Source organism: Anabrus simplex, chromosome 3 (genome assembly GCF_040414725.1).
Source record: "Anabrus simplex isolate iqAnaSimp1 chromosome 3, ASM4041472v1, whole genome shotgun sequence".
In the NCBI taxonomy this organism is placed as follows: Eukaryota; Metazoa; Arthropoda; class Insecta; order Orthoptera; family Tettigoniidae; genus Anabrus; species Anabrus simplex.
This window is the reverse complement of record NC_090267.1, coordinates 344628152-344651069: the sequence shown is the minus strand read 5'-3', so window position 1 is coordinate 344651069 and position 22918 is coordinate 344628152. Positions and strand designations below refer to the sequence as shown.

The following is a 22918-nucleotide window of genomic DNA, read 5'->3' as shown; positions in this document are numbered from 1 at the left end:
GTTCTTTGAAGTTAAGCACGGTCATATTTATGCAAATTCTACTTTCTACTCCACAGTGGAAAATAACATTCTAAAATAGGCTGCAATAAAACATAACAGCAAAAATAGAGGAAAACTTGACAAGTTGGAGAAAAGAATTATTCTTACTCCTCCAGGGAGAGAACAAACATCTGGAAAGAAAAACCCTATACTAAAATAATTCTGTTGTAACAAACTTTGCAGTCCCTTACATCAAAGAGCATTAATAGGGAGCTGCTATTTGCTCAATTATGAATCCAACCACATATCCAATTTTTCAAAATAAGTTATAGTGGAGTATGATTCTTGAAAGAAAAAGATAAAGAAAGGAAATACAGATTAGCCAACATGCAGTGACAGAAATTGCAAACATAAAAGTATGTTAAGCAAAATAGCATAATTGTCAGTAAATGAGACAACAGCATCTGCCAACAATGGTCGATAAAATTGTTTATATTTAAAGAATGCTATACTTATTTAGCAATCTAAAACAAATCAGTTTCTTTTTTTCCTCTTCACATAGAATCTCATAGGATTTCCATAGAAGAACTTATGATACAAATATTGATATACTTTTAATTCTGAGCATGGTGTTCCTTTGGAGAGTGAAGTATGTTCAGTGGAAAATACCTTCTGGCATTCTTCCCCCTAACTGCTCTCTTTTAAGGTCTTCCTAGCAGTCAACAAGGGAACTAGGATAAATAAAAGAAAACACAGCTAAACATAAGGAAAAGGAAGACAAACAAGGAAGAAGATTAACACACACAAAGCACTTTTATACAGCAAATTGATCAGGTATATAAATGCATTTCATATGCACTGACAAACATCAGCAGTCTCTGCAACTACCATCCTTTTAATGCACTCAAGAGGAATAGTTTCAAAGGGAAGGAGAAGGTTAATTAAGGTAATATCAGATCCCTTAAAAGATCTCAACATGCAGCCCACACACTGGCATTCCTTTCCATGGTCATTTCTTACTAATCACAATCTCATTGGAAGAGGATTAGGATTAGGAATGGCGAATGGATAGAGGTGGGGAGAGAATGATTCAAGAAAGAGGGAACATAGAAAGAATGAAATGTGTAAGGAACTTGTTATTGTTGAACATGCTGTTAACAGAGGCAATGGCACAATATAGGTTAAGACAATATTACAGAAGAAATATAGGTTATACATGATGTGCACTCACGTTGTCAGCATTTGTTCTTAATTTTAGATTACAGTAACAAAACAGAGAAAAAATTGGCAAATTATAAACTTTTTAAATGTGAGAAAAATTTAAGTGTGGAGTGTTTAAGAAAACAGTCATTTAACGGTTGATGAAATAAGTGAACTAAAGGTTTGAAAAACAGTGGCTCTCTTCCTGAACACAGGTACTCAGGTTACCCAAGTAACTAATGTTTAGAATTCTGATAAATCTTTCACTGAGATGTGCAGATTGAACTCTAAGGCAAGTCAGATCAAGAACTTTGTTCAATAAATTACCGACAAGTTTACTATAAACAATTCGAACAAAACGCCCCCACATAATTTGGAGTAGGTGCCAAACTATCTGCATAACATTTACTAATTTAAATTCCTTTAATAGTGATAAATATTCATCACCGTTTCCTGCAGGCTATGCCTTGTCGCTGTAACCAATTTTATCCATTGCCAAAATCATCTCCTTATAGAAGCTGCAGTTCATTTGCATTTTGTGGTTCTTGATGTATGGAAGTGTTGTTTGCCCTCATCCCTTTTTTTTTCTCTCCAAAAACCTTCCTTTCCAAAATGTTGCAAATGAAACCATTCTCTCATTAGATAGCCAAATCATTTCACCTTCTCTATTTTTCGGACGAGACCTCATTTACTTCGCTCAGCATTACATTGTTTCTTTTCCTTTCAGTCCAGCTTGTTCTGTTTAAGTCTCCAAAACCACACCTGAGCTGCATCTAACCTGTCCTCTTCTTGTTTTCCCAGGGTCCATGTTTCACTCCCATAGGTGAGTACACTCTGTCCACAGGATTTAACACACTTTTCTCTGGTCTCAAGACAAACGTTTTTATTGATTAACAAATTTCTTAGCCATAAGCCTAGCTATTACCTTTTTAACCTCTTTCATGCTTTGGAGAAGTTTTCTTTAATTTATTTTTAACAAACGAGACCATGTTGATTTGTAAAGTTCACACTGCACACATTTTTAAACTATGTTTTTAACTGGTTTGTGGAATGAAATATACAACATATTGGGAAACAAGTTCATTCCTGATAAATGATTTGAGTACAAATATCCATTACAGGGAGCTACATCAGGTGCTAGAAGGAAAAAGCAGTTCAGAACATTGTTGTGGGCCACCCTCAAAGTGAGAGTTTGCTTGCACTGCTATCCAACCTCTTCCCTTTATTTAGCCGATACTGTTACTTTCAAAAGATCAGATTTCTTCTTTCTCCCACAATTAACCATATGTTAAGAGAGGCAGACAACCTTAAAATAACCAAACCTGCCCACCCTAATCCAGCCCAAGCTGTGACTGCAATATTTCCGTCCTACCTGTACAGTGCATTGCATGTTCCAGTGAGGCAACATCGACCTTGTTGGCATGGACAGATTTATACCATACAGGATCAACATATTCCCCAGCAAAGGTAGCAAAGTGCCACAGCTGTAGTTCTTACCGTTTCTGGACAACCAACCCAACCCCATCCTGCCCTCAATGAAACATGCCGAGTGATCACAAGAGTGTCTAAAACCAATCCTTACACTTAACACGTTGAGTGCCAAGCGACCCCATATGGGTACGTGAGAGTAGTCAAGTTTTTGAACTTCACGTCCCCGTCGAGAACTGTGCGAACCCATTTGGGTGCGCAGTAAGTATGTGATTCTCTTCCTGCCATCTGCTGGTCGTCTCTTTAAGTACGTGCATAGTCCACCTTCCATTCTTCAATTCCTGTTTTGGCGCGACCCCATATGGGTAAGTCAAGAGGGCTATGTAGGGTGAAAAAGTCATTGTCTATCTCGCGCACGGATTGTTTATGTAATTGTGCAGTGCTGCGAGTTTCTTTTCTTTTTTTAAGTCGTTACTAGTAAATCGAGCAGTAAAATACTTAGTGCAGGTAGTCTGGACGATATATCGAACAAGTCGGAAAATCACGCAAACGTAGTATATAGTTACAGTGATTTTGAACTCAGTACAGAGCAAATAGCGATCTCGCACGTTCATCCATATTGACAAATTACAGTCTTCAGCATACACATCCTTGCTGTATTCTGGGTTTCCAAGCCAGCTGTTGCAACAATTATGACCGTCTTCAACGATATAGTCACTGGTTTCCCATGTTGCATGGTCATCGCTGCTAGGTTCTCTCACTCAAATTAAATGTTATACAAATAACATTATATACTTATTCAATATTCCGTAACTACTAATTCTTCTTATAATAACATTCTGCTTCGCCCTAATTAACCAAATTTACGTGATTTTCACTACTTTATATAACAACATTTTATACAAGAATTTCCTAACCTAAAATCGAAAGATCGCCATTTACAAACATTTCCTGACCTAAAATCGGGGATCCTACTTTCTTACGGCCCCAGTATGAACAAGCTAACACATCTCTCATAATCAACAGCATATATCGCGTCCCTGCAAAGGAAAAGGTAAGTATGACCGAGCGTCGGGATAGTAACTACTGTATAAGTACGACCCCATATGGGGGCGCGTGTTCGTGTACAATTCGTAATGACCAATACGACCCCATACGGGGTCGCAATATTTTACCTAATATACATAATAAGTTGACATAATATATCATAAATGCATCCTCATTTCAGCAATCATTTGCTTGGTTAAGCCTGTGAACGTTTTGGCACCAGGGAGTAACTCGATGTTATTAGCTCACGGCACTAGACGGCAGTCCTATGAAATTCGGGCTGGCACTCAATGTGTTAAGTCGTACTCCCTTGCAGGGTAGCCTACAACAATGTTCTGAACTGCTCTTTCCTTCCAACCCCTCATGTAGCCCTCTGTAATGGGCATTTGTACTCAAATCCTTGATCTGACATAGCCGTGAATGTGGAGAGGTCAAAGGTTCCTCAGCTCACTCTCTACATGGACACTGCCAGCCACCAATTGGCTTTAGTCCAGTAGTAGTATCCTACATTTGACAAAACCTCTAGTCGTACATACAAAGAAAATGAGGATTAAACTACAGAACTGTAAATTCCCAAACCACCTGAAACACATGAAACTGGAAGAGAAACTGCCCCTGGCCAAGAGGAATCCTGGTCTGCATGAAGCCATTAAACCAGCTACAAATTGGGATTTGGAGATCCAAGGCTGACCTAAAGAAATGGGGTTTCTTGTGAGGACACACCTTGTGTAACTGATGAACATCAGACGACATGTCCTGTCCTGTCCCTTATCTCCATACCAGTGTTCACCTCTCAGTTTAGCACTAGTCAGCACCAATGTCATAACCACCACCAAATTTTAGACCAACGTATTGTAAATATGCATAAATTTAGGCTTTCTTAATCCAAATTTTTATGTATGATGCTACTCATCATCATTGTATGAATAAAGAAAGAAAGAAAGAAAGAAAGAAAGAAAGAAAGAAAGAAAGAAAGAAAGAAAGAAAGAAAGTGGTTTGAATACTGGAATGAGTTTAATCTGGAATCCAATAAACTCCCTAACCTACATTTAGATATGTTTTCATAATGCCCTTACCTCAGCAAGTCATTCTTCCATTCAATTTCTCTTCCCAAAATGGTAAAGAATAAATAATGTTCCCAATAAATGCAGTAGAACTTTGTTATAACTACATCCAAGGACCTGATAAACCATGCCATAATAAACGAGTATCACAGTAACCAAGATTTATGTTATTAATCAACCAAGGTGGAAAACGATATAAAGCATTTCTCTACTTTAAGCTGCATTAATGAGCATCCAGTTCCTCTTTCTAATGAATGTATTGCACCATAGCATTGTCCTTGTCTTTTTGCATGTACTGCTGCCAAATATTTTTAAATATCAAAAGTATGGGTGAATAATACTTGTATATCGTAGTACAGATGTGCCCTAATACATATCGCATCATAATTACCTACATAACTAAGATATCCAATTGAAACTTTTGTGATTAATATATGTGGTTATTGTCCAATTCCATGGCTAAAGGGTTAGTGTGCTGACCTTTGGTCACAGGGGTCCCGGGTTGATTTCCGGCAGGGTGGGGAATTTTAACCGTAATTGGTTGATTTCCCTGGCACAGGGGCTGGGTGTATGTGTTGTTTTCATCATCATTTCATCCTCATCATGATGCGAAGGTCGCCCACGGGAGTGAAAGCAAAAGAACTGCACCTGGCGAGCCGGAAGTCCTCGGATACATCCCGGTACTAAAAGCCATACGTCATTTCATTTACATGGATACTACTAGAAAAGTGTAGCAGATAAACTCATGATTTAATATATAAAAATAATTATTGAAACTTAAGTGCACGTTTGAAAAATATATACTTCAAAAAGTTACTTCCTAAGATTTCTTTGGTTTTTAATGTTAGATAGGATATGAAAGTGTGGAAATGTTCAGGAAAACTTAAATTTATTTTTAGAAGAATCCTGAACCCAATGGATTTAGTAATCTTTGTATAGCCCAGAGTAAGTATGTGCCGATGCTCTCAGTGCAGCAAGGAAAGTAAAAAGAAACCAGACCGGATGTTATTACACCATGTTCGCGATTGGTAGCGATTTGTTTATAGTATATGGGAGATTTAGAAACCTCTAACTCAGGTATTTTCCTGTGCAATGTTCTCTCAACTAACTCGCTGCTTTATCCTGTGATATGGCGTTGTGTGCATGAAAAGTCCTAAATTGATATTTAGAGTCCTCCTTCACAGTGGCGTGTCCAGAATGTACATCATCAATACTGTTAATGCTAATTATATTATTAATGTTCTTTCACTTTGACTTAAATGTTTCGTACACGGTTAGTCAACTATGAAAGGAGGACTGGTAGGCTGCATGGGAAGGAAAGGGGATGGTGATTATTTAGAGAGGAAGTTCAACTGGGCAACCATCCTCTAACTCTAATCTCAGGGGAAATCGGAAGAGGTCTGACAGTTCAAAAAATGAAAGTATCAGTACGAGAAAGGCAAGGGCCACAAAGGGCATGGAAACAAAGGATTCCCTAGGCTTCACAAACCCAATACTGTCAGGGTTGAAAAAGAACAAGAGTCGACCATGGGAGGTCAGATAAGGAAGATGAAAGCAAGGAGGTCTGACAAATAAGAGTAAGCAGTGCCAGACTCAGCTCCAGGAACCATGGGGAAGGAAATACAAATAGAGTTAAGTGTTTTTGAACATTTCCTTAAAACAATGAATGTGAGTAATGCAATGAAGAAAGCTTCTGGAGTAAAAGAACATTCTGAAAGTAGCATTTATAAGATTAGGAAGGAACAACAAAAACTGGATGTTGTAAGAGCACCTGAAAAAGTAAAGTCGGAAAGGAAAGGAAACCAAAAAGGACAGAAAAATAACTTATGATCATACAGCAGAAAGTGGGCTAAATTATACTGTTCATACAATTTTCTTTGCCAATACTGCCCCCAGTTTAAATATGTCACTTGAAGTTAACTACCCTCTTTAACATACCTATTATTTACAAAACTGTCTTCCCTTTTTTACCTAACCATTTTATTGTTAAAAAGGAATGTATATTATCAGTACATAATAATCGTATGGCCTCAGCTACTATTTTAATCTGACACCATCTGGCTGTCTGCTAGTCAATTTTGACGTTCAAGTTTACTCAAGGACTACTACATGGCAGAGTAAAACATATCTCCCTTGGGCATCTGTGCCGAGTTTTAATTAATTTGGTTGGGTAAACACCAATTGTGTCACCAGAGATCTGTTACACGCCAGCATTGTACGACATGGAGTGTCCAATGAAATATTTTCCACCCTTCAAACATCAGACTACCTCTACTGGGTTCGACCCTGTTATCTTGGGATCCGGGGCCGATGCTCTACCACTCATCCAGAGAGACAGCTGGTATATTTACTGAAATACAGACACAGTAGTAACAGAGAAAGTAAGTTTTACGAACTTAACAAAAAAAAAAAAATAAGCTGCAGAAAAGTCCCAGTTTTAAATTCCCCAGAATACTCGAGATATTGTTTATGGGTTCTTCTTTAACACGCATGTAAACTAAAGAGCACTAAACAGCTGACAAGACATCATGACATTCAATACTAAACAAGAAAGACATAGTTTATATGTTTGTGGCTGTGTGAAATGCCCTGAAACAAGGATCAATGCACAATGCTACATCGCACTACTTACACATGTATCTGAAATCCCTTTGTGCCTCCTTCCCTCTAGCATCGCCCACACTGATACATCCTGCAAATCCTCATTGAGTTTTGCCTCTAAATCAGTTGGAAGAATCACTGAAGGAAAATGGTGGGCAGTAAGTCGTACTGGCGTTGCTTTTGCTGGGCAACCTGCTGCATTAGGAGAAAATGCCTCTCTGTGATGTTGTGCAATTGTTTTCTCAATGACAGCTACTCAAAAGTCAAGAGCATTCTTCTTTCCTCAATATATTTTTTTGAGAAGGACAAAAGCATTCCATTATTGGCAGTTCTAAGAGATCAACATGTATCTTCTTATAAAACTTTCTTCCTCTCTTCCATGGCAATGGGTTAGTAGTGTGTTGATCTACAGGATGCGGCAGAAATACCTGACAAATTTCAGACATAAATAACTCAGCAACGCAACAAGCCACTCACAAGTTGTGCAGTTTAAAAGAGTAGGGTTTGTCATTTATGTCACATACAGTAGATTGGAGCGAACTAAAGGTCGTATTGGCCACAGCTTTCAAAAAGATGTTAATGTCATGGTGCCTGCGGTCTTGGTCTTGGCCTTGGAGAACACGTGCATCGTCTCGTCTGGGCTAGTCAGTCAGCCAGCCAGCCAGCCAGCCAGCCAGCCAGTCGCTAGCATGGCGTGGAGTGGTGAACACCGAGGTTTCGTGATTGAGACTTAAACAAAGCGTTTGTTTCGCAGACACATAGGCTTAGGTCAACATGAGAAAGTTCCAAGCAGGAACACCATTCTGTTATGGGTGAACAGTTTGAGAAAAAGTGGTTCGAGTGTGAAAACGAAGCCGCCTGGTAGGCCTCGTAGCGTCCGAACACCCGAGACGGTCCACGCAGTGAGACGCCATTACGCAACCTCCTCAACGTTCAGTGTGTAGGCATCCATGTGCTCTGGGATTCTCGGATCACACCGTAAGGAGGATTTTACACGTGGATGTGAAGTTCCATCAGTACAAAATGGTGGATGTTCAGAAACTCAGTGAACGTGATTGGGTCAACTGCAGAGCATGTTGTGAGACTATTCTGGAAGCTGTAGCAGCTGACACCAGTGTCCTGGCAAGTGATGAAGCACACTTTCATTTGTCAGGCTACGTTAATAAACAAAATTTTCGGTACTGCTCCGCAACCAATTCTCAACAGATCCATGAGCGACCTCTCCACAGCAAGCGTTTGGTGCGCTGTCGCTGATTTTGAAATTGTAGGCCCTTACTTTTTTGAAGAGTAGGACAGAACTGTAACAGTAACATAGGATCGTTACGTACAGCCGTTACGCAACTTCCTGCAGCCGACACTCACCGATGTAGGGAATCCTGCTGTGTGGCTCCAACAAGATGGTGCCACTGAACAAACAGCCAGGGCATCGATGGGTCTCCTCAGAGAAATGTTTCCAGGACATCTCATCTCTTTACGGGGTGACGTTTTATGGCCAGCCTGTTCCCGTGACCTCGCCCCGTGCGATTTCTTTCTCTGGGGATATTTGAAGGATCGAATCTTCCAACGTAAGCCACGAACACTACATGACCTGAAAGCTGCCATCCGTGAAGATTCGAAGTAGTAAGACATGCTCCAGCGAGTCATGCGGAACTTCAAGGAAAGGCTTCGGAGGTGCATCGAACAGGACGGTCGGCATTTGGATGACATTTTCAAAACCTGATGTATATGTGTATGTGACGCAAATGGCAAACACTACTCTTTCCAACTGTGCAATAAATCTTTAAATGGTTTGTTGCGTTGCCGAGTTATTTACGTTTGAAATTCGTCAGGTATTTCTGCCGCACACTGTACTTTACCAACATCCCTCATTGTTTCATTAGATGAGAACACTGATTCTGTTTTCAAAACTTTTTTTTCCGTCCTGTCTCTTTCCATTTCTGCACAGTAGATAGAATATAGATGTCTCTTTTGACTTTTCATTTTATTGCAGTCAGTTTACTACACTGGAATGCTAAAACCTCCCCCTTCTTGAGTTTCTTGTTCTGGAAAACTGGAGGTATATCTGCTCAACTGAGACACACAGTAATGAACATATCTGTGCAATTTGCAATCAGAATGTCGGCCAGTTGGGAAGAAATGTTATAGTGGTCCACCATTAGACAGTACCCCTTATTCAGCAGGGGTTTCATCAGTGTCATAACTTGTGATGGCATGGGTAGATGTCTGAAACATAACCTGTAGCTGATTCACATAGCATGAATATTTTGACACCAAATCTAGCTCTCATGAGAAGCAGATATTGGACCAAGCCCAGTCGCCCTTTACTAAACAGCAAGCTATCGTCGATTGTCACATTCCTTTCTGGGATACACACAGTTCGAAACTTAACAGACATTGATTAAGAATAGCCCAAATTTTATTTAGTTTATGTTGTGGATGATTTTTGACAACATATGTACTGTATGTATGTATGTATGTATGTATGTATGTATGTATGTATGTATGTTGGGTTTTCAACCCAGAGGGTGGTTTGATACTCTACAGCGCTGCCAACAACTGTCGTAGGCAGCCTTGGCGTCACTGAAGAGGGATACTAAGGAAATGAGGAGTGAGGTAGTTTCCTGTTGCTTTCGAGATCGAACCACAAGTTGCTATTACATATCAGTCTCTCAAGCCCACTGAAATGCATGCACAACCCTATGAGCAATATTTTCACACCATTCATAACAAGGACTGACTGCATACAGAATGGTACTATTGTCTGAACAGTTTTGGTAACTTTTCAAGTTCACAAATCTTCGGAAAGTCAGAAGTTGTAGAAAAATAGGTGTACTTAATGAACGTGTCTTGGATCAGTACACTTGATACGTAGTTTCTTTATAAGGCTTTGCAGTAATATCTGATGTTTCCATCAGCTTCCGCTTCAAATGCTAGCGCAGTACCGTCTAGGGAGCCATCTGGTGACGAATCAACACACCACTTCCAGTATAACGTCTAAATTCAAACCTCATTGTTTGAGAAGCCTTTCTCGTGGATAGTCAAGATTTTCTTCTGAAGACACAGAACAAAGTTCTCTGCAAAACGTAAAGAATTTCACCTTATTTTCTTGACACGGCATAAGCCCAAAAGCCTATATCATGTCTATAAGTACGGGCCGTGAAAGCAACAATGGCAACAGAAACAAATATGCTTGGGCTTTAAAATTAGGTAACCATCAGTAAGCAATATTCCCGAGTATACTCAAGATTTTATCTTAAGGTTAACAGTGATGAATCACTGCCAGATATCCCTCATTCCATCTTGCAGAGATTCCTTTATGACTTTGGATTTGAATACCGTATCTAAGGAGGGAAAATAAAGCTACATTTATAGAGTAAGATGACAGAATCCATTAGCGCCATACCCACCTCAGAGGTGAAAAGTTTTAGGGATTTGGGAAAGCCGATTATCTATACAGATGAGTCATAAGTAAATGTGTAAAAAAGTACAACAATTCTAGAAGTACTGGACAGGCAGCCATTGAAGGTAGTTCACAACTGCAACCCCAAAGGATAAAGAATGCATTTTGCTTTAGGGCATAGGGATCTTCACCATAAGAATGGCTTCTTTCAATGTGCTGCTTTAACTTTTCTGTGAAAAAAGAACAATGCTGACACCCACAATGAAACGGCTTTTTGCTATTTGTTTTATGTCGCACCAACTCAGATGGGTCTTATGACAATGATGTGATAATATAGAGCTAGGACTGGGAATGAAGTGACCATGGCCTTAATTAATGTACAGCTCCAGTCAGTATTTGACAGTTGTAAAAATGGGAAACCATGGAAAACCATCTTCTGGGCTGCTGATAGTGGGGTTTGAACTCACCAACCCCCGAATGCAAGCTCACTGTTACTTGACTTGAACCGCATAGCCAATGCACTCTGTGATATTACCACAGATGGGTTTTCACAACCGCTGCTGCCTAATACTCCAGATGGGGCGGATATTGTTTTAGATATGTTGTACCACGATAGATTGTGTGAACCACTTCCAGTCCAAAGTTGGCATGTGGGGGACATAACATAGCGGCTTATGCGAAAAGGCATTCCTTTCGTGAATAGGATGATAAAGCGTGAGTTAATGAAAATGACAGGAGGGACATGGGAAAAAAATAGAATATATAAACTGGAAGAAATTGCAGAGTGCAGGTCATATTAGGCTTTGTTTACACCCGTACCACTGTGGGCTCAATACTGTAATGATATGGGTGCAAATTGGTTGTACATACTATTAAACAACACAATGTTTAGCATTAGTCAGAAGGCATGGAGCCATTAATAACATAGGGCTATGCTCACATAGTTCACAACTGGACAAATGTTGTGGAAAAAGTGAAACATAATGAACAAAACCTCTGCAGGGTGGACGAACAATTTTTAATAGGTATGTCCTCATCACCACCTCCCCAAACTTGTCCAATTGGTCTATCCTTGGCAATTGCACATACAGAACGAGTGGCACCCTTGATCATGGATAGCGATTCTGTAATTCATATGACCAAATGGGTTATGTACGTACGTATGCAAGCATGCAGAGTACATGTGTCATTTATCTAATTATCCATATTAATGATATTACCTTTAATGCATGTATGAAGTCATGCACTGAAAATTTAAGGATGTATCCTTTGCAGTGATGAAAACTTATGAAACGAATTAAAACTTCCATTTGTATTTGACTACATCAAAAGTTTTAACTAATAATTACACACTAACGTATGCATTCCATTATATTGAATTATGCACACTTTACTGCAATAATTCAAGGAAGTTCAATTCAACTCCTGAATCCTGAGCCTTGTTATTTGGGAGCAAAAATCTGGCAAAAACATGAGTGCGTACCATTTACTCTATACTGCAATCTAAGGTAAAGGCGTGCTATAGAACAAAACTTAATTAGATTTATTTCAGAATGTATATTTTTCTTTTAATTCTGATGAAATGCACAACTGAATTCCCTACAACATAAAGCAGTTTTAAATTTCATGAGTTTTAGCTCATACTTAAAACAACAGTACACTCACCAGGTTTCCTCATTTAGGAATAATATGTATTTTATATTTTGTCTGTCTTCTCCTGTTTGCCCTATACACACTTTGAAAATTAGTTCTATGTTCACTGCGTCAATATTTCACTGCAGCCTTCCACTCCCACTTCCATTTTTTAAGTAGCAGCTTCACAGAACATTATCATAACTCTGATGGCTTCTAAGGTATCACTCACTGTTGGTGTAGCACTTCAGATTTTTCTTCTTCCTCTTCTTGATGATCATTAGACTTCACTCTTCACTTCACTTACAATATTGCCACCAATTTGTGCCTCTGTTGAAACTAGGCCATTGGCTATTGTTGTAAATGTTTCAGGCACACTGATTCAAAATAATGGTATTTTTTTTGCAGCAATTCAGATAACAGGAAATTCTCATCACTGCCACAGACATGATTTTCAGCTTCAGAATGTTCAAATGACAACATTAATTTAAAATACACTGGTTGTTGGAAAATCCTAATCCAAAACATGATGGTATAAATGAGGTAGATGCTTATAAGTTTGCCATATTAAAGAAGGCTGAAAAACAGTTCCCCTTTGAAGAATATTGGTACCACACAATACCCTATGCTATAGATAGTTACTGAAACCAATATTGCTATAATAAAGTTCTACTATACTGTATATCTGCAAGGCATATAGAGCACTAAGTTCTAACTCCAGAAACATTAAGTTACCATAAGCACAAGATAGAATCTATACAAACACCATGAAATATATTAAGAGAAGGAAATGGCTCTAGAGAGCAGATTATGAATGAAAATAATTGCAACTGCAATAAGCAGGAACTAACTGAATTTTGATGATGATTTCTACTTTTCACAAGGCAAACGAGATTGGATAAAAATCATTCTGCAGCCTCTTCCATATCATATGCTAACATAATCAAGTTGCAGATAATAAGTAGAAAATTCATCACAGTCTCTGCATTAGGAAATATTTATTCTAGTCCTGGATTTTATTGCAAACATGGAGACATACTTTTGTCCAAAATGGCAGACATCCTGACAGCTTATCACTTCTAAAAAGGCTGTTTTATTGTCGAGATGATGTCCAATGGTAAAACAATAAGAATATGTAACAATAATGGGGCTTCTCAGGATGCATCACACTTCTGTATTTTCTTACGATTAAGTGCAAGGGAGGGCCTTTAACCCTATCTTCACCAGAAATAAAGGAATTTATATCTATTTATTGATACTAGGGTTTAGAACACAGATCAGAGATTAAATGTGAATGTAACCTCTACCTGTGTCTTGACTGAGACAAATCTATTCCAGTCAAGAAACTGCAGAACTAGATATGCATTATAAACATGGCAGTCCAAAAACAGTTGCCTGTCACAACTATAAGTTGTTTAAAGATCCACCATCATTTCAAAACAGCAAGCTGACTCTGAAATATTCTTGTTTTTTGTTAGATAATTTCCATTCACAATAATAAATGACCAGTAAAACATATACTACTCCAACGAACGTTTATAACAACAGTAGGCCTACTCTTAAAACACTAGTTTCAATAATCTTTCTTGGACATATTTCCTTTTAGTTGTAAAAAAAAAGGGCAATATTTAATTTTAGGCTTTCATTCTTGACATCATGAATGCAAAGAATCCCAAGAGAGAGATACCATCATCCATGTGGGCTAATTCTAGGAGTATGCATTTATTATTGCTATACAATGTATGCCAGAAGACACCGTGGCACGAGTAGAACAACTATACCAAAACACTAAGAGCTGTGTCCGAGTACAAACGGGTCTGGATGGCTTGAGACAAGAACTGGAGTGGAGTAAGGAAGCTACAAGCCCCTATTGCTCTTCATGAACATCATGGATGGGATTATCAAGATAGCTAAAAAAAAAAAAAGTAGAAATGCATTGGTATTTGCAGACGATGTTATGATAGCGGGTGAGAGAAAAGATGAGATACAACTAAATTGGTGGAATTTGACAAGCTTGTATTTAAAACGAGTCTGATCAGACAGTACGCTTGGTGATGATCATAGGAAGCAATCAAGCTGAAACTTGGCCAGCATGAAATTGAAATGGTTCAACACGTCAAATACCTCAGTAGTGTTCTGTCAGCTGACAGCAGAGTTATGTACGAGATTAGCAGTAGGGTTACAGCATCTGCACTCTTCTACAGTTTTGTTTCCCAAATGTTACGGGACAAAAGCTTTCCCCAAAAAGTGGGAGTGTCATGTTATATGACCTACTTGTTACCCGTTCTGACCTTTTACTGGAAGATGCAACATGGCCGGTGAGAACAAAAGCTGACAACAAGAAACAGAAATGAATCCGTTCGCCTTCAACTTGGGCTACAATGGCGTGTGCTTGGTATTGTACAAGAATCATGACAAATAGTTTGGTCAACCTATGAGAAAAGAATCAATAAGAACGCCCAACACACCCTGAAAGAACAATTACTGGATAAAGCCATGAGGCAGATCTATGGAGAGATGGCTGGATGAAGCATACTGAAAAAGACTTGGCCAGGAGCAGCCCAAAATGGGGGGGGGGAAATTGGAAAAGAAGAGGTGGCAATATAGAAGTTCGCTTGTTCAATCCTACATAGGGAATCAATGATGTAATGTCAAAACTGTCAGTCAACAGTTACAGGATGGGTACAATGATAACAAAGGGTAAGCTCAGTATTTGTAGGACACAACATTTATATTATGAAAACTGTAGAAGATATTCCTTTACGCACATGCACAACTTTATACAGGATGCAATTATCTTGCATTTCCATTAGATTTAAATCCTTTTTCTTCAAGTTTCTGCACATGGCTGCCTGTGGCTACTTTGTGATGGATGTAATATTTTTGTTCTGTCTCGCGGCAAAGAGCACAGCAAAATGTAGCTTCCACTAAAGTCTAGGTCTCATTCATGGCAGTTATAGTATGGTATCTCCAAGGTTCAGTTGGTAATGAATAATAACATTCAAAGCATGACTAGTACGTCCGGATGCTATGAAAGGTGCTACTGATAGGGTTAGTTGCATAGTAAGAACACCTTCAGCTCGGTGAGGAAAGCAATGGCGAACTACCTCACTTCTCATCTTGCCTAGTATGCCTCAGTGCCACCATAGGTTTTAGCAGTTTTCATCTGTTTAGGGATGGCTATCCTTGGTAAATAAATAACAGCATTTACGTATGGATCATTTCAGTTCAAATTTTCAGCATGTTATTTTAAGGCCTCTTATTTGATACAAAAGAATGTAGTGGAAATGTATTAATATGCTATATGCATATGTAAACAGCAATGATCAGTAGGACTTGTTGAAGAAAGCCATTCCCAACAGCAGAAAATGTTTGAATGAGGTACTGTAACTTACTGAAAAAAAGTGAAATTGATGTAATTTGCAGTAAAGTTCTTCCCGAGTTCAACATTCAACTACATTTTAGAGCTGGAAGTTCAGTGGACTATAATAAATCACAGGCCCCTCTATCACAAACAACTGATTAAACAATTAAACATACAATTAAAATCATCAAGAACAGTCAGTGAAAATGTATGTTTATTCTTTACTTCAAGTAACATTTTCACAAATTCTCCAAATTACTCATATACATACAAAGTGCTAGCTTTAAGATCTATAGGTCTGAAATATATTAAAAATAAAAAAATAAAACAACAGAAATTATCAATGGTTAAGAATACATAAACTGTCAACAATGTTCTATTCTTGTCATGAATGAATATATAAATAAATACATTTGTGAACAAAGAAGTAAGTCTTTATTAATGAATCATTTCAGTTCCAATGTTCAGCACCTCTTGTTTAACAAAATTTCAATGTACAATATCACTAACATCACATTATGAAGAGAACAATAATGTGCAGTATAAGAACTGCCAATGTAGTGTAGCTTAGCAGAGAAGTTACACTGGCAACAAACTTTGCCATAGTATAGAAATTAACCAAATTAACCAAATTAACCAAAGAGAACAACATTCTGAAGAAATAATACCAGCTGATGTATTTTTACTCTAAGTGCTACATGTTCTCTGTGGTGATAGAGTACTATGAGTACTATTCAAAAAATGTTGTTATTGTTGCCATTCATAATTAATATGGACAATCAATGCACAGATTTAAGGAAGCATATCTGTGTTAAATATCTGGAAATTGATAAAGTCCGTTCAATGTAAAGGTTTCTCAAATATACCCAAAAATAAGTTGGCAAAATGGATTAAAAAAAAAAAAAAAAAAGGTTTGAATATATGGAACATTTTAAATGACTTATTCACTTCCCTAAGTTAAGTTTAGCTTACTGGTACCCATCTATGTTTCAAGGATCATCCATTTCCATGGCAAACAATACGTACCCGAGCGCCAACGTATAACAAAATGAGAACTCTGAGAGGCTAAAAAGAAAACCAGTACATACCTTCAGAATGTAGTATAGTGAAATGCCATTAATCATCACTCATTTCATTGAAAATCAAGAGAGTTTTCTAAGTAATGTCAAATTTTTCAACACTACAAATACAAAGCAATCTGGACTGTCAAAAAGATCAACCACTGCACTTGTTGGGTTCACTTAAAAGTGTGTAGGTATAAAGAGAAAATAAACTGTGATGCTTCCATATAAACATAAAAACTCAAGTACTGCAACAGTTAAGTGCAGAATAGAACCAATTTTTTCACCACCTCTTCCACCAGTGACATGCAATGTTAATACAGACAGTTTCTATTCACATACCACTCCAAGATACACAGCTAGTTCCCTGGCTTCTATGCAATTCTGTATGCCGGTAATAAAGTAATATAATTAATCAAGAACAGTTGTATATGTAATGGCTTTATTTATTTAAAAGATTTTACTGGCAATTTAGAGAGCAATGGCAAATTACTTCACTCTTCATCGTTCCTAACATGCCACCAAGAACCGCCATAAGTTTTTGTGGTTTACTTTTAATGGCATAACCTTTGGTGGTGCTTTGGAGATTCAACCAGCCTCTGGGCTGATGAACAGACAGAAACCCTCAATTTACTTTTTGGAATAAAATAATTGTTACACCTTATCAGCAACTGAAAGCTTACTTTGTGAATGAGTGGCAGAATGTTAGCCTCCAGATCCCCAGATAACAGGTTCAAACCCGAGAGACGTAGTCGGGACTTTTGAAGGGCAGAGAATATTCGGCCTTCAAATCATATGTCGTCGACATGTAAAAGATCTCTATTGACACATTCGATGTTTACCCAACAAAATCAATCAAAAAACTTGGCCGTAGGTCATCCGGGATAGTTCCATTTTCTCTGCAAATGAAATAGCGTATGGCTTTTAGTGCCGGGAGTGTCCGAGGACAGGTTCGGCTCGCCAGGTGCAGGTCTTTTGATTTGACACCCGTAGGTGACCAGTTTCTCTGCAATCTGAGTGAAACAATGTTGAAACTGATAATACACACAGCGCAACTGGTGTCAAAAAATCAAAATGCTGCACACAATATCTGAGACCTTACAATTACAATTATTATTATTATTATTATTATTAGCAACTGAAAAACAGAGTTCTATTATATCTAATCCAACATGACAATTGCACATATCACAGTCCTCTCTTATAGATTGGATAATTTCCTTTCTTTTAGCTAAGCTAAAACTGCGAATTATATGACACTCAAAATACTGAAAATATACGGTCCTATGTAAACTCAGTAAGGAACTATCAAGTTTTCAAAATGTGCTTGGAGTATAATGTAGCAGTCCATAGAAAAATTTTGAGAATTTATCATTCCAATATTACTGTGCTTCAGTATCAGGAAAAAGAGCACACAGTACACTCAAATCCTTGAACATTAAGAAGGATGTAAGACAAGGCTGGGTTCTGTGCCAAGACTCTTCTGTGCCTTTGCTAAATTTATAATGAAATGAGTTTACAGAAAGCTTCACTAGATATGATAAGAGGTTGATCTGTGTTACATGGATGATACTTCTACATTATCCGAACCACACTCTTCGATGTAATTTGCAAAATCAATGCTAATAGTCGAACAGAATATATATATATTGAAGAAAACCGAATTAATGAAGTAAACTCGTGTCCTCATCCCGAGATGGTGCAGCTCTTTTCAGGCACACCCCCAATGGAGGTAAGCTGCATGTACCATTTCAATCACAGACCAGCCCTCCTTGCCATTCTTAAATTTCTGGCAGTACCGGGAATCAAACCCGTGTCCCCGAGGACAGCAGCTAATAACACTAAGCATTACGCAACGGAGGCAGACACCGAATTAATAATCATCAAAATGAAGCACACCTTCCACCACACTACCACACTTTAAGTTGATTAATTATTTATCAAACTCGAGCAAGCTTCCAGGTTTATGTAAGAGTTGGTATCTTAACTTCTCAGGCCGGTTCTACGTATGTGTACATGCTCGCAGTGTTCTAAAAGCTTTGATCTTCTCAATCAATTTCATAAGCATGTCACTTTGTGTGTCACTCAGGTGAGGAATAATTTGGTCTATACCTTCTGTTCAAACAAAACAGAAACTATCAACCGTCTAGGTGCTTTCATCACTACCACCGAATATAAACACTTCTGCCTTCTCTCAGCTATCAATCAGCCTTGACAAAGACTACTGGAATGATGGCAAACCATCAGCCACTCACCATTCACCAACCCAAAATGCAGCACAACCCAAAGCACCACAGACATCAGCTCCAGCAAGCCCCAAGATGCAAATTTTATAAGTCATTCCGACAGTGCAGAAATTGATGTCGATTGTGCCAAAGAATAATTTTGTCTTAAAAAAAAAAAAAACGGAATGTGTCAATGAAACATCTGCCAATAGTGACATTCACTGGGCATGGCGGAGTTTCATACTGCATATGGATAATTCCTTTTACTGGATAACAATGGCCACAGAAGGATTTTGCTGGTTTTTAGATGTGTTTTTACTCTTTGGACAAGATAGTTATAAATGTAGTACCTGTGTGTTAAAAACCCGTTACAGGAGAGGAAATTTATGTGGTGCTTGGTCTCTATATGTTGATGGGTGTAGTGCAGAAGCCTATCCTGCAAAGTTATTTCAGTAAGGATGTGTTTCTTAAGTCCTTAATCCTTCCACAAATTATGAAGCAGGAATGGTTTTACCCATCATGAGATTCCTAGATTTTGTTGATAATATAACAGGTGACAGTTATACACAGCCTCCAAAATTATTCAAAATTAAAAATTATTCTTCAAATAATGAACCCAAAAATCCCTGTCTGCCTACTATCCACCACAAAACATCACAGTCAATGAATCTTTGACCTTGTGGACAGGTTGGTTAACCCTAAAACAGTTTATCTCTCTGAAAGGTGCAAAGTTCAAAACAAAAATGTACAAAATTTGCAATCCTCTACAGGTATCCACTATTCACATCCAGGGACATTTCATACACCGATAGTACTTTACCCTGAAAATTTTGTGTTAGTAATTTGAATGGTTTCTGAAATACACAACATTCTGTGGAGTGCTTCAAAATCTCGCTGTCAGTCAATTTAAATACAGCCTAGTGCAGAAGGTAGGCCTTTTAAATGCCTGTCTGAGGGGTTGATCATAGCCACTGAATGTCAAGATTACGTGAAATCTGATCCAAAGGGGCAAGGCCTCACATTAAAATACCCAAATGGTCAAGATTCGTACCGTTGTCACCTTGGTGAGAAACCAGTGATGACATAATTTACCTATCACATCTGTCTTTAATCAATTTTAGAATGTTAGTTTTCAACCAGAGCAGGTGAAAAAGAATATATGAATAGAAAATTCTCATCAGTTGAATCAATAGTCTCCAGAAGGTATGATTTGGCAATAATATTGCAAAATATATTCAACAGCAGCTTATGAAATCATGGTATTCCTGTTCGGTGTTGAATCCCAGATTATGAAGGCATCAGATATAAATACGACAGGAAGTTCTGAATGAGGGACTGACGTTGAATGTTACTTGTTCCTTGGATGGCTAGAATAGTTGACATATCAATTTTAAATGGGATAAATATTTGGACGTAATGAATATTGCATTGGGAACAATTTGGAGAAATTAGCTGTCGGAGTGAAGGTAGATGAAGGGTAGCCCAGAGGTACTGAACTCATCAAAACACAATAGCAAATTCTTTTACTGTCTTTGATAAAAACAGAGCACCTCAATTTGAGATACATTGTTAACAGTTGCATAAAGACAATAAGATTAGAATTTCTCAGCATTGTGAATAAGTAAGAATAAATAATTGCATAAGTCATTCTAACCATTCAATGGACCATTCTAACCATTCAATGGAAGTTACCGTGTGCAATTAATATAGAAAAACTTGATTTGTCACTTGTTTATTCCTTTCCATTAATTATAAAAAAAATAAGAATTGTGATGTAAGAGAGCCCAACTTTCCACATTACAGTATATTATTGAAACCATTATGCAAAAAAGTAAACAATTTTCAATGAACTCTGTCAATATAAACCTCACTGACGAATACTATTTTAAAATTGTATAAATTTACAATGTACATCTACTGTTTTGCAATAAAGTTCATAATTACTTAAAGTCATACTACTGCTACAATAAAATTTTACCAATACAAATTTCAGGCTATCTTGAACCCATCTGAATAAGTGTGTGAATCTTACAAGGCATATAAACAGGAAGTGTGTGGAATTATTAATTTTAAACCATTATGTAAGATGTTGATTACTAGATATATATATAAATAAATAAAGAATATTTCTCTGAATTTCCAGAGAAGAACAACAAAGACTAGCTCTGAGCTGACATCAAATCCACCTAAGCATGGAAAAGTTCTAAGTAGTTAATCTTTGTTCAAGAAATGAACTATAGGCTACTACTGATGCCCCAATGGTGGTCTCTCCAACAGTGATATTTATCTGATGTTAATCATCTGGGAAAGACTGTTAGCTTCAAAAGAAACACCATGTTTAGCATCAATTGAACATTTATTGATATCACTCATATACAAAATGAAAGATGAATACTGTGCTCTACACTAATATGCATAAAATAATATGGAAGACAGAATAACAGTGCAACACATGGTAGCAATTGGACAAGAGAAGAATTTTGGGAAATAAGAAATAAACTGTTTAAAAGTTTCTTTTCAAAGATCTGCAGAGTAACTGATCATTTTTCACTTCAACGGAAAAATGTCCAGAAGTAATACAAAAAACACAACATAAAAAGCCTCAGCTGTTTCAGTGAATGCATCACTCCTAAATATATATATCTGGTAACTGTACACTGAATGGCACTTCAATTAACATATTAATGATGTGCTACATGAAAAAATATAGAAGTTCATTACTTAAACATTCTATAACCCTAAGATAATTTATATCAAGAACAAATATTACATTTATGTTATCTTAATATTACAAAACTATTTTTACTTGCCTAAATGCAATACAAATCTATAAAAAGTCTTTGATTAAAAAATAATCAAATTATTGTTCATTGAGGACCCTTTCAAATTAACATGCCTAAAAAACTGCAGCATTCACTGAAGTACTGTATCTCAGAAAACAGTATTTCTCTATAAATTTTATGAGTGAAACAGCCCCTACTTTCATCCCATTTTACACACTAAACCACAACATACCAATATTTCAGTCTACTTCAAACTCATCAGGGACTATGGTATGAATACCAATATATTATATTAGAATTTTGTCGACAAAAATATAGAATACCATTTTGTTCAAGGAGGCTTAATTTGGCTTAGAAAAATACTGTTTCATTGCTTGCTACATATTAATAAGTCACAGAGTATCTTAAGAAATGTCCAACAAGTTTAAAAACCTCTTTTGCAATGGCCATTCTTGAGAAACTTCCTGGACCCATAAGGACGATTTAGAGTCTGAGTCATGGACGCAACCATTATTTCTCAACTGACTTTTCATTAGGTTTTTAACCCACAGAATACAGGCAATATTAATATGGGAAAGGAAGAGCAACTCACCTAGGCATGCACAAACAAGATAGTCAGCTCACACTGGAATCTCTCTCTTCCCCAATGAGTGATGTAATGGACATTTCCCCCTTTGCGTAGTTCTCCATTACTAAATGCATGTCTTTCTAAAGTTCTGCATGGGGTTAGCCACCCCTCTAGTTCTGTTTTCTTGATACTTCACAGTAAAAAAGCAAGCACATCGCCCCTAATTTTCAGTTTTACCTAAAATCTGAACCACACCATAATTTTTATTTCAAAAATCCCACATGTATTATGCAATGGTTAGGATGCAAACCATTGCCACCAAGGAGGTGAGTAGCTCGCGGCATCATCACTCGGCTATCATGCTTCAACTTGTTATTGAACTCTGTCCTGAATGAAATAGTTTTGATTGTAATTTACTATATTTTAAAACTCAAATCACTCCATTTGCATTTTCTTTTACACTTCAGTTTCCTTATACAGTACATTTGTTCCATTCTTCTTTGCTTAAAAGTTTATAAGCCTTTTTATATATATATAAAAAGGCTAGGTGGAAAAATAAATGTAGA

General features: G+C 37.5%; 1 protein-coding gene across 2 annotated transcripts in view; it reads right to left on the bottom strand.

Annotated features, from left to right (window-relative positions):
* Positions 1-22918, bottom strand: part of LOC136866356 (casein kinase I) — a 259574-nt gene that overhangs the window by 12833 nt on the left and 223823 nt on the right. Inside the window, exon 8 of one of the 2 annotated variants that reach the window (XM_067143226.2) lies at positions 649-710. The exons of the other annotated variant lie outside the window; for it this stretch is intronic. Coding sequence (XP_066999327.1) covers positions 667-710 — 44 coding nt within the window. The 3' untranslated portion in view covers positions 649-666. The remainder of the gene's footprint in view (positions 1-648; positions 711-22918) is intronic. 2 annotated transcript variants of the gene reach the window in all.